The sequence below is a fragment of the Tauraco erythrolophus genome, chromosome 22, assembly GCF_009769465.1.
Source record: "Tauraco erythrolophus isolate bTauEry1 chromosome 22, bTauEry1.pri, whole genome shotgun sequence".
Classification (NCBI taxonomy): domain Eukaryota; kingdom Metazoa; phylum Chordata; class Aves; order Musophagiformes; family Musophagidae; genus Tauraco; species Tauraco erythrolophus.
The window spans coordinates 3,612,031-3,625,176 of record NC_141486.1 but is presented as its reverse complement, the minus strand read 5'-3'; the positions used below and the strand labels follow the sequence as shown (position 1 = coordinate 3,625,176).

Sequence of the window (13,146 nt, the reverse complement as noted above, 5' to 3'; positions counted from 1 at the left end):
TTTTAAATTGTTGCATAACACATGTCTGTCCAATATTTCTTTCCTCAATCAAGCAAAGAAAATGCATTTGTAATTCCTGGGAGATTTCTGGTGCTTCTTATCTTATTTAGAGCCCAAAATAAAGATGCACACAAAAAGGCAAACATCAGAGAGAAATTATTATCCATGAGATAATGCACAGCCTAATTTACCACATATCTGAGCCTGTTTCACCTGCAATAAATTAGTTTGCCCAGCAGGAAAAGTCCCTTTTGACCTTCATTTTTTTTATCCTGCAGCTGAAAACTCTGCTACTACTTCTAGGTCGTGAGTTCAAATTCCACCCTGGCTGGGAGTGATTAAATATATCAACTTCTAATAGTATCTATTTGGTTAATAATAGGACAGCAGTTAACGTTCACTTTTTCAGGGACTCTTGCATACGGCTAAGTTGTAGTCTACGGGTCTGATTTCTTTGCAGCCTCTGTGTATTGCCCAAGAGGTACACTGGAGACGTGAATCCAACGTAGCAGCAGTCCTTGGGGAGTCCCTGGCTGGAGCAGGGCTGGCAGAGCTGATCCCAAAGCAAAGAGTCATTCCCCAAACAGGGCAGTCCCTTTTTCCTGGCTCTTCCCAGGCTCTCGAGTCATTTCTTTGAGAGAGGCAGCTGGGGGTTCATTCAGAGCAATCCCACTCTTCTAAGACAGACCCAGGCTGAAAAATCCCTCTGGGCTGCCCTGTCTCAGGATCACAAAACTATAAAGATTTAAACCCGCCCTTACTACCTTAGTCTTGCATCATGTGCGGCCGAGCCAGAACAGGAGCTACGGATTTTGTCAAGTGCCAGCTATAGTTACAGCCTTACATAAGGAATCGCAACAGCGAAGAATCACAAATCTATCACTACAGCTGGCCCCAAATGACATCTTTGCACAGACTTCGCAGAAAAGCTGCCTACTGAATGGGCACAGACAGTCAAAGTGTTCTTTCTCTTCTCCAGGGCAGGGTTAGGGCAATTTGGCAGAGGGTGGTAAGGGAAAAAATTGCTCTATCTGTTCTGCGTGTGGGGTCAGGAAGCAGGTTTTATTCTTTCACAAAGATAACCTGGCACCTTTAATGAAGAAAGCCAGAAAGAAGGCAAGTCATCACAGTGTGGCTTCCAGCTGTCAAGTCACATCAGCCAAGTGGAGATGTGTAATCCCTGAGAGCAGCAGCACTGCTAGCCTCTAACATTTCATTGTGAGCTCTTTGAAAGAAGGCACCTGGCGTGTTTCTTCTGTAAAACGCCCGGCATGCTACTGGCAGCTATAAATAATAACAACCGCTACCTTGGTATTTAGCAGCACAACATATGTGAAAGAAAAGACGCAGGAAGAGTAGATGGAAAAGAAGCAGTTTTCCTCTTCCTGGCTTACCAAGCCCACGGTGTAGAGCAGGGGTACATGCTCCTATCCAGCGTAGGGAGCAGAATAATTAATCACCCCTGCTGCCTCCCTGCCCAGTCCCAGCTCCCCACTGCCATGCAAGCCAGAGGTGAGGACACACTGTTTGGGAGAGAAAAGGACTTCCCCAGGGGGATGTTGGCGGTGAAGATGCTGCTGGGTGGAGGACTTGCCATCCTACCTGCACTTTGCCTCTGTTATGGTCGGATGAGCCTACGGCCAGTTTCCTGCTGTTGGAAGGGAAGGTGTGGGGCAGGCAATTGTGCCATATTATTCTGTTCTTTCATGGGGAATTTCTAGGTTCATTAAGGAGAAACAAGGCAATCAATATGGGCTGCAGGAGGAAGGAGCTGACAACACAGCCAAGGCTAGAGAGGGCCTTGGAGAGCCATGAAGACAGATGATGCTTGTTAGAAGATCACCAGCTGAACTCTGGGACGGCTACGCTGTCCTACACCAGCTGACAATTAAACTTCACGACTTTGCCAAAACTGACCACAGACAGCTCTGATACACTCAAAGCTCTTCACTGACACGCAGAGGCTTTTGGACAGTGAAAGCATGGTCACCAATCCAGCTAGGAAACTAGAGTCAGAGAGGAACAACTGAAACATAAATGCAAGGACTCTGAATAAAGAACTAGGTAGGAACTAGAAGTGCTAGAACTGTACCTGCAACTGGAAATTATAAAAGCAAGAGAAATCTGCTGGGACAGAAGGGTATTTGCTTCTTAGGAAAGCTCAAAATAGCTTTGTCCATGCAGCACTGCAAACGACAGGGAAGCTCCTAGGGATGAGCAAGAAAGCATGAATAAGAGTAAATCTGTTCATGTTGAAGCTTGGTAAAAGTGCTCTTACTGGAGATGAGCTGTAGACTGTCATGCGGATACAGATAGGGATCTCTAATATATTACTAGAGAGAAATAATACGGAGAATTGTGTATTACGGGAAAGAAACCTCCTAGATGCAGACTAGAGAACAAATGCTTTTAACAGCAGAAGGTCTCTGGTACTGCTAGGTGTGAAAGCAGCCATCAAATACTTAGGGACTCAACAAGAGATGATGCTATTTTGCATTTACTTCTAGTAGCTGTAATAGGGTAGATCGAAAGAGAAATTTGAATGTAAATTTGTCTTTCAGTTATCACTTTGAGGCTAACAAACATTTCCTGCAAATAAACACCCGAACCCCAAAAGTTCAAGTATCTGGAGACAACAAGGAATTGGTAAATAGGCTCAGTCAATGCAGAGAAGGATGGAGTTATAATGTAGAAATGATTAATTTACAGGACTGGATGCCTTGAAATGGTGCATATGTTGGTCCAAGACAATATGATGCATGTAGAATCAAGAAATTCAGAATAAGCTGGGAGCTCTTCAGTGCAAATGAGAAGGAAGAAGCAGTTGGTTGTATTTATTCAATTGTGAGACAACTATGAACCATCAGTGGAATGTACCCACAAAAAAAAAGCACGTGAGGTCCTTGCATGCATCAAGGCAAGGCATTTCCAGGGTAGCTGAGTAAGTATTCGTGCACAAGGACATCTGGAATACCATATACAGTTCTAAGGCCTGTTGGGAATCCAGATGTGTAGCATGCCAATATTGCACGGACAACTTAGCAGCTCTTGCAGATAAATCTGGGCATGTAAAGTGCTTTCTTAACATTTCAGTCCTATCTTAGATACTCCCCAGTATTTCCTGGCATATCAAGAGAGGTTTGGCTTGGTAACTGCGGAGGAGGGGTGAGAGGAAGCTGGTGATAGTATGGGCTTCAGCTTTTGGTGTCAGGAGAACATCCACCCAGTGATCTGTATCTTGTTTGCATGGAAATATGGTGTTAATTATCTTCATGACAGATGGATATGGCAATTCATTTCAGCTGCTTTAGATCATACATTCCTCTGGCTGGTAGACCTTCAGAAAATAGAGAAATAGATCTTCAAGATGAAGGAAGGAATGCCAGAACAAGGACAGATGTTGCCACGAAATTTTAGTGTTGCATTCAGCAGGGACTTAGGTTTACATATCATGATTGTGATACTCATATTTTTCCAGCCCTGTATTCAGCTGGGCCTGTGTCATGTAAACACAGGGGCTAAAAGGCACACCAGTAATTGGCTGTAATGAATTATTGCTCATTATGAATAGCCACTGCTGATTCTTCAGCCTCCCTGCTTGTTCATATTCATAGGAATTTACCAAATATTTCATATACATTCAGACTAAGAACTGTTTTCCATCTCCAGCTACTCATCATCCACGGTTTCTGACAAGTCACTCATCATACTGCCTTCTGATTGGATATCAGTGGATGGCAAATGCATCAATAACAAATTTTGAAACAGTTGTTTGGATGAAGTACATGAAACGCTAAGGACCCACGAACAATGCCACCGCAGCCCTCCAACTACCTGCAATCTTGATGGTAATTTCTCAGTCAATCTGCAATCACTCCGAGAAGCCCACGTGAGATCTGCACTCTACTCTTAGGTGCAGAGTTAAAACACAGTAAACGACGTGGGGTTTGGAAGCTTATCATCGAATGGAACTCCTGATTCTAACAGAATCTTTTAAAATATTGTACTAACTTAAACAACAACTTAAACAAAAACTGTACACATACGATGACCAGTCCCTTCCAGCTTTTACCAAGCAACATAAAAGGTTTAGCCATGGAACGCAGGTGTAAAATAGCCAAAACTGAGAAGAAAATGTGAGAAAATGTAGGTTTCTCTCTCAGTCTCTTTTTTTTTTCTTTCTTTTTTAAGCATGAACGCAGTATCTGTAGGTGTCACTTCGGTACTAAAGCTCTAGTCAGTGTAGGAACGGCTCAGATAAATGTACACTTGCTTCTCAGTGATGTTCCACTCTGCAAAACCAAAACTCGTACCGGGGCTTCATGCTGGGATTCTTTCTAAGGCTATTTCAGTTAACGCCTTTGTCTTGAAAAAGCCTAACAGGTTAACACCACAAAGATGACCTGATCCATCGCCATCCACAATGTTCTGAGGTTTCCTACAAAGTTTGTGGTAGAAAAGTTGGGAAAATTTCCAACTCTAAGAAACTTCTCCAGTTATTCTGACAACTTTCCAAAACTAACCTTGGTGTCTCTGGGCTTGGCCGGCCAGAAGGGTGAGCGTGGATCTCACCAGCACACCCAGCTGCTCACTGCTCGCAAAGGTGGCTACTGAGAGTGGGGAACACAGGCTGCTCACTCCAGACTGTCCCTATGGGACTGACACCTAACTGTACCTGTGACATCCTCGGGAGAGCGTCTCGTTGTGGGCACTCTCTTCTCACTGACCTCTTAAAAAAATCAGTGGTTGCTACAATCAACTGTAAGAGTAACGATTACTTTCCACCTGCACCGATGTGAGCGTAAAAGCACTACAGTAAGGGCAAAGCGAGGGCAAAACAATTACCACACTCACCATTGTGACTATCTCGCACGTTATTTCTAGAGAACAGCCAGAGTGAAACCCTCTATGTAAGAGCACCACTCGAACTTTGGGTTAAATTGTGAGCTGAGACTTTGAGATTTGCAGATGAGGCTCCTTCCTTATCGCCCGCTGCAGTGTGAAGATTCAGCAGTTCTGCGCTGCACCTGGCCTGACCTCTTTTTTTCCCCACTGATGTATTTAGCTTTCTGCTCTCTTCCAAGGCTCTGACTCTCATTTCGTATCACAGATACCAGCAATTCTGGCTCATCAAACTCAGTGGAATTGAGTGAAACTTCCCTGGTTTCTGTAAGGTCCAAGGATAAGGTCCTGTCCCTTAGAAACGTTTGTTAAACTCCGCTTGAGCCAAGAGCTGAGATTAAAATTGAGCTAGAGAACAGAAAGTCTGGCATTATTTTGCATTTCTTAATTAAAGGTTTCCACTGCTCCAGTTATTTACTCTCCTCCGTGGAGCATCCAGTGCTGACTGGGCAAGGGCTATCTATTAAAGGCTGTCTCTCCTCTCAGCTCAAAGAGAAGTTCCCTCTCTTTGATGGGAAGAAGGTAGGAGAAATTAATTTTTCTTTCAGCATCGTCACACCTGGGGAAAGGATCTTGCTCACAGATAACACTGCAAGCAAATATTTTCTTTGGGAGAAAAAGAAAGTGAAGATCAAGGTCAGAGGAGGCAAGAGCAAAGATATGCGACTGACTTCAAAATAACCTTCCGTAGAACATGTGGGGGTGTCGTTTTATTTAATACGGAAAACATGCAAAAGCACAAAGGAGGGGTAACTGGCTTGGGGCTCACAGCGAGATAAAGGGGCTGCAAAGTCTGGCTGCAGAGATATGTTGAATTCCAGCTGTACAGAACAGATGCGAACAGGTCGAGAGAGCCTGCATTTACCTCTACACAAATATATACACGTAAGACCATTGCCCAGCACTCTGTCCCTCACTTCCCCGAAGCATCTTCCCTCCCTGCTAACGGAGCATAAGGACTGTAGCTACTCGTTGCACAAGGTGCTACTGGAAAATTCTTCTTGCTTTTGCCTCTACCACATAACCACAACCCCACACAGAGTTTCAGTGAGTTTGCTGCGTCGCAAGGTATGGCCCAGCAGCAGCCTGGACACACACCATCAACCTACGGACCTGTATGACCCTCCATCACCAGAGGATACAGATCAGTGCTGTGCACATGGACATGCCAGGATAAAAAAAAATAAAAATCTCACTTTTCAAGATTTCAAGCTCTTCCAAAGTCTTGAATCAAAACCAACTGTATGTGCTTAAGAATCTGCATCTTTGGTTCTTCATCCAGTGACTAAAGACTTCATTTTTCCAAGTGTCTCATCAAAGCACACTTGCAGGGTTTCCCCTGTAGTCCCTGGGAAGACACTGACGACGTGCGGCCAGCTAGACTAGAGGGTTTGGAGAGGTTGGCTGTGTCAGCCTCCAGGAGCATCGCCTTCTGTCTACTAAGCACAGGTACAGCCCAGAAAGATCAACTTAAATTTTATGTCTGATTTTTAGCTGGCTACATAACTAGGTGAGACATACAGACAGGTACAGTAATAATATCCCGTCTGATTTATTCAGTGACCCCCAGGGAAAGTGTCATTAATCCCTGGCTACTGATTTAATTATTCAAGCACCCCTTCACTTCAGCTGCATATAAGCAAGAAGTGACCCACGAAATCATAATAAAAGGCAGGGGAATAGAACTCTGAATACAAGTTACGTTTTGGGCTTTTCTTTTCTTTCATATTTTGTTATGAACTCGAAACTGGACCTGTTTCTGTGGGAATTTGTGCTAAGGTATGCAAATATTTCAAACCAAACCAGTCCCATTTTCCAATGAGAGTGGGCCAGGTTTCAGGCAAAGATGCTTTCACAGCAAAACCATGGGAAAATTCACCATTTTCCATGTTTCCAATATGCCAATATTCATCTCACATTAAGTGCCAGCAATATTTGGAACGAGCCTACAACCCAAGAAAGCACTTAAGCACATGCTTAACTTTCAGCACATGAGTAACCTCAGTGATGTCCTGGGTTTCTGTTTTTATATTCACTATCGGTATTTACCTTGAATTTTTAAATCCGTAGGGACAATTTGCTGCTTCTGAGCTGTATAATTGGGCCATGAAAGGGATGGTAGCTCATGATTACTGAATTGTTAATTAATCATTTTTATTATATTTAAATATGCTTTAGAAGACCATAATGATGTATGCTTCCTTGATATTAGCTGTACTAATTAGATCATCTTTTCTAAATTAGAGGGCAGTTTTCTTAGCAGGTTTCCTTTTGTCTGGTGTTCATTTTTCAGAAGAGCTTCATGTTGTTCCCACAGATGAGTGAATCATTTCCAGGGAACCATGTTATGCAAAAGATGTTTTTCTTGCTGCTGTAGGATGCCTACGGGTAGATCATGGATGATCTCCTTGAAATGGCTAAATATTTTGCAGTTGGACTTTCCTCAACAGTCACACGTTCCTTGACTAGATGAGCACAACCGCATCTGGGATGAAACTCAGTCCCTACAACAAACCAGCGCATTTGGCATGTTTGCTGTGTTAGAACAATCCTGCTCCAACACAGCTTGTTTTAGTGGCAGGGAAAGCAGAAAATGAAACCGGCTCAAATATATTTATATACCTGAACGTGCAAGTGTATTTTTTTTCATTCTTTCTTTAGCAGCTGATTAACGCTCCAGAACTGAATGCCATTCTGTCTCTTTGTCTAACAAAATATTCCTTTCAAAAGACTTCTTATGAAATTATGACCACATTACTCCAGAGGTCCTCACTTAGTTATCTTAAACACTTGTCATAGCTCAGGTAGTGTGCAATATCCTCTCAAGTTAAGGAAAGCCTGAATTTCATGCCTCTGCACAACTAGCTAGGAAATTTCTCAAAAACTATTTGCGAAATCCCAGGCTATTCCACCTGAGTGTGATGCTCTTGGTTCCAGAGATAAATGATGAGAATATCCTTCTCTTGGTACATCTATCTAGTTCAAAACCCTAACAATTAATAGCGATGCTGGACGTTAACAGGATGAGAAGAACAGGTTATCACTTCTCTCTGAACAAGTCTATTCAGTTCTCTGGAAAGCAGTACTTACATGTCAACGAATCTTCTGCTGAGGTTTGAAATGACAACTGGAGATCCAGACTGGAAAGGAGGGTCCCGAACCACTTTGTACTGGATGGGTTTGCAGTCTGCACACAGCGCGCTGTGGGGGACGGAGCTCAGCATGGCAGCATCAATTTCCAGGTGCTCATCCAGAGTGTAGATCTGGATTCCATACACCTCTTCACCCACTTGTCCCGCATCCAGCTTTATGGTCAATGGGATGTCGCAGAAGACGTTCTGCGGTCCGAGAGAAATGTTTTTTCCGCTGATGGTGAGCAACTTGATGTCGTTCACCGCTCCACTGGAGTCCCAGTCTGGGGAAACAAATGTCACCCAGACTGTGAGAGACTCTGGAGTCAGAGGATAACGAAACTCCAGCTGCAGGTAGCAGCCCTGAGGCTCGGGACACGCTGGGGGCACCGTGTGTTGGTTGACTGCCGAGTTGGGACTCCATGTTCTGACACTAGATTTACAAGGCTGCTCAACATCAGGGTGCCCTGGAAAGAAAAAAAGCAGCAAAGACAGAGCACAAAAAAGTTAGAGAACATGAATTATCATTGGCATCAATCTTGAAAGACAAACTGGTGGCAGAAGAGCGTATCTGTCCAGGAAACTAATTATTTACTTGAGCAGAACAGGCATGGCCGGCATGGAGAGGAGGAGCATAACTCCCGTGTCTTGTGGCTGAGTAAGAGAGACGCAAACCCAGTTTAAATGTTCAGCTGGACTGGACATCACACAACACACACTGTGCCATTGCATCTGGTCTTGTATTTCCTATTTCTAGTGCCTTCACCTGTGCCAAACAATGATATTTTCTACCCCTTCCGCTTGCTACTTCCCCCAATAAGCAGTCACTTTGTCTTCAGTTCGCCTCTGTGTTCCTAATTACTTCCCTTGCTTGTCACCCTAAAATATCACCTTTTGCTCTTGGCTTTAACAAAGACAAAGAAAAGAGCTTTTGTTGATTCCAAAAAGCTGTTGCACTGTCCTGTTGAGGGGCAAAATATTGAGTTCACTCCTCTGCCATTTACACGCTAATCTAGCACGTCGTGTAAGACCCCTTTACTTGGAGGCACATGGAGCACTGAGCTGGCTCTTTGTGCTCATTGTGATGAAACAACAGGCACTTGTACTTTTACATTGCTCACCGTTGGCTATGTTCAACTACATGGGAGGTATTACTAAAAACTAATGAAAGCCACAATGCTTGCTGGGTTCCCAAATACTATGGTAACATTACAATTTGGCATGGAGTCATGGACTGCAAGACCCAGAGAGGTCAGATGGGTGGAACAGTTGGTAACAGAATCCAGTGAGAGCTATAAATTCTCTCTTCCATCCCAAATAATCACATGAAAAGAGAGCAAGCAGGACAGGGAAGAAGGCAAAATACAAGAAAGAAAAAAGGGAAAAGTAAAGATAAAGAAAGGTAATGAGAGGAGAGAAATGGAGAAGGCAGAGGGAAACAAAAGAGAGCACAGATGTTTGCAACCGAGGAAGAAAGAGAGATAAAGCACTGGGCAAACACGAACAAACAGGACATCACTACTAATTTAAAGAGAAAAGGGCAATGTGTGAAGGTTATTCTTATTGTCTGTGATCCAATTAAGTGTTAGAAACGTGCCTTTTTTGTCAAGGATAAAGAGCACAGGGAATTCTCCTGTTCATACCAAATGAACCCAGATGCTGAATAGATTTCCTGGTATCTCAAACGGTCCTCGCCACGATCCAACGCAATCATCCTGCAGATGCACAACTTTTAAAGCTTATCCCTCACCTGCATGTAGCCCATAGTCCTCCTTCTCCTACTCGCATGCCACAGAGTAGCAGGAATGCCACTAACCTCAGCATCTGGAGAGACCACAGGAACGATATATTTTGAAGAAAGCCAGAGTTCCATTTAACACACTCAAGTTTTTTCTCCCTGGCAAGCTTGCAAGTACTGTGCATAATCATTCTGAGTAGTGATTACCCCATTCGACTCGCGTTATCTCCCAACATTCGCTGCTGTCCGTGTGTGCTTGGCTGGGTCCCCCGATGACTCTCGCAGACTCACAGCAAGCTCTTGAACGCAGTCCTGAGAAGGTGTTTTTTAACCCTAGTATCTCAGAGGGCTTTGGAAAGATTTGTGAACCTTATCACTGCCATCTCACAGATAGGAAAATCAAGTTGATTAATGGCTCACAGCCCAGTATGTGCTCAAATGTGGCCTCCATTTGGGTTCCTGCAAATTCACCTCTGCCAGTTCAAGGCCTTGAAGACTTAAATAGGGAACAAACCTACATGTTTTGATAGATCAGGGTGTGATCCCACGCGTTAGATGAATTTAACTCAGCCTCCAGGGAGTTTAATGCAGATCATTACCCCATACTGAGCGAGAACAGCTCCACCTGGCAAAAATGGGAGCTCAACTGTAGTCTTGCATAGACTAAAAACCTCAGTAAAGTTGAGAGACCCTTTTGTAAATATCATCAAACACTTAGACCTGGGTAAGAAACATTAATTTAATTGTAGAAGAGGATGGAAGCCTTATTCCACGTAACTCTAGATTTCTAGAGATGGGTAAATACTATGAAAATTACAAATATTTGTATATAAAAAGAAAAGGTGCAGTAGTTATTCAGCCCCTGTGCACTTGGATTCTGAAAATCCTTTGGCTTATGAGATCATCAGCAAGACTGGTCACAGAACAGCATCTCAGACAATATCATGTCTTGCCGAACACAAACAAAATGTGAATGTGAGGTTTGTGAGGAGAAGTCAAATCCCATCTCTGGGTTAGAGAGAAAGCATGGCAGGCTGGGAAGGAGGCTTCGTCCAAAACATCAGCCACAGCCACAGCCTGGTGCATCAACACAAGCCTTCATCATGCAGTTAAGTGACGTGGCTGGGATCAGACACTCATGCCCCTCCATTGCCCCAGCCACGTGGACAGAGACTTGACGCACTTGTACAGGAGGCCAGCTGGGATGGGCGGTCTCTTGGGATGTCGCCGCTGTCACAAATACAACTCACCTGCCACACTTCTTACTTGGTCAGGACAAAGGGACCATCCAGCGGGACTCTAATGTCCAACTGAGACAACTGCACTTGCAAATAAAGAATTAAACACTCCCAAGTGGAATATTGGCCACTGGGAAGGGCAGGGCACTAGAGCAGCCTAAGGCAGCAAAAATTTTTATTATATTCTCACACTTCTCTTAGTCCCTAGTGAGTCAGGCAGTAGGAATTGACTGATATATGCATATATTGCACAGTAACCAAAGGTATTCCCTTGGGTTTGAGTCAAAATTATCTTTCCTATATAAAACCCCTCTTTGACTGAGTTGTGGAGGTGCTGCAAGGTTTGTTTATCTAGCTGGTGTTGCTGGTGAGAATCCAGGTAGGTTAGAGCTTTCTTGCTCTACGATGAAGGTAAAGAGGAAATCAGAACTGCCTGATCTCCAATGTCTTCCCACAACAGCTGCCAAGGAGAAAACAGGCCCTCATGCAAGGGGCACAACTGGCTGAGAAAGAATCGCAAAATATCTCAGCCCAGGGGGTTGCACCCACCGCCCTTGGGCACAAGAAGGGTACTAGGAAGGACACAGTCCCCATGGCAGAGTTTTGCAAAAGGCACAGCTCATACATCGTCCAGACCGCAGCTGGTGTCAGCTACCTGGGGAAACTGCAGCGTAACAATGCTATGAGACCTCAGGAAAACGAAATCAGCCTAACCAGGTTCAGAGCTGCTTCAGAGACATGTGAGAAATGTGGTTTTCTGGTAAGAAGCTGGATGAGTACTATGAAACATTTTCCATGAGTGTCGTCTCAAATTTTCAAATGAGTTCATTCTGGCCATGCTTATGCCTTTCTTGTGTTCACTTTCCATGAACGTTTGAGCAGTGGAGATTTACACACACGAACGCTTGCAGAAAGTGAATTTAAAGCTTGCATGCTTGAGTACTCACAGACAATTAAAGAACCAGACAATGATCTAACTGCACTACTTGTAACACAGACCAAGTGCAAATACGCAGAGATCCTGAACGTCAGGGAGCGTGGCAGTGATGACGGAAAATTACAGAGCAACAAATACCATACACTTAGTATATTTTCTACCCTAAAGTGGAGACAACTTATTCATGTAGGAAGAGGATAGGATTCCCAAATTTTCTTTCCAGAGCAATGGCACAACAGCAATTGAATGAGACAGATAAGGATCAGACTGCACCCTTCATAGTTAAGAACATGCAGGCACACACGGTAAGAAGAGGAAATTAAATGCAAAATGCAGCTGAGTAATAAATCTTAGAGTAGCTTAGTTTCTCTAGGAATGATGCCGCTGGCAAGACGTGTGAGATCTAGAAGTTTTCAAATCAGAGCTCGTTGGAGAAATTTTGATGGATCTGCGTATCTCAATGGAATACGCAGTTCTTTCAAAATCAAAACACTTTGCAAAATTGGGTTTATATGGCCAAAATTTTATTCTGGAAGATAAAATGGGAAGAAAGTTCTAAAAATATTGGAACATTGTGTTTTGACATTTTTGGAAGAAATAATTTCACTTTTGCACTTTGAAACACTTTTTATTTTTATTCTAAAAGTTGCTTTTGCCCTAGATTATATACTAAAATGGGATATTTTCAAATGTCATAATTTAACTGAAGTTCATGAAAGAGGAATTATATGAGCTAAACAAAACATTTTGGCCAGCCTCAAACACTTTTTGTTTTTAATTTTCCTTCATGGAGAATTTCAAAAGTTTCAGGTTTTGTTCCAAATGAAACCAAGTTTCAAAGTCTTGTAATCCTTGGCTAAGTGGAAATTCCACCTTCCACCCTGCACTACTACTGCAGAGCAATCCAGACTTCCCTAATCCTGTTTACTTGATAATCCCATCGCACTCATAGCCGGAGTGCTGCTTCCCAGGTCGAAGCTCTTGAACAACACCCACCCAAGGGGCAGGTGGGCTCTGCACTGTGTCTCGCAGCCTCGACCCTTGGATGTCCAAAGCAGGGGGGTGAGTTGGAGTGAATCCCAACCTCTGTTGGGCCCTCACCCTGGGAGACAGATACATGAGGCAGAGGACCGTTGCCCACACATCTTGTCCCATCACACAGTGGTGATGCAGTGGGCTGCACAAGCTGACTTTAGGACT

At 43.7% G+C, this 13,146-nt stretch overlaps 1 protein-coding gene across 1 annotated transcript in view; it reads right to left on the bottom strand.

The window, feature by feature from the left end:
• The window catches only part of PAPPA (pappalysin 1), a 178,370-nt gene that overhangs the window by 95,051 nt on the left and 70,173 nt on the right, over positions 1 to 13,146 (bottom strand). The window contains 1 exon segment of the mRNA XM_009986772.2: positions 7,993 to 8,500. Within this exon segment, the coding sequence (XP_009985074.2) occupies positions 7,993 to 8,500 (508 nt within the window).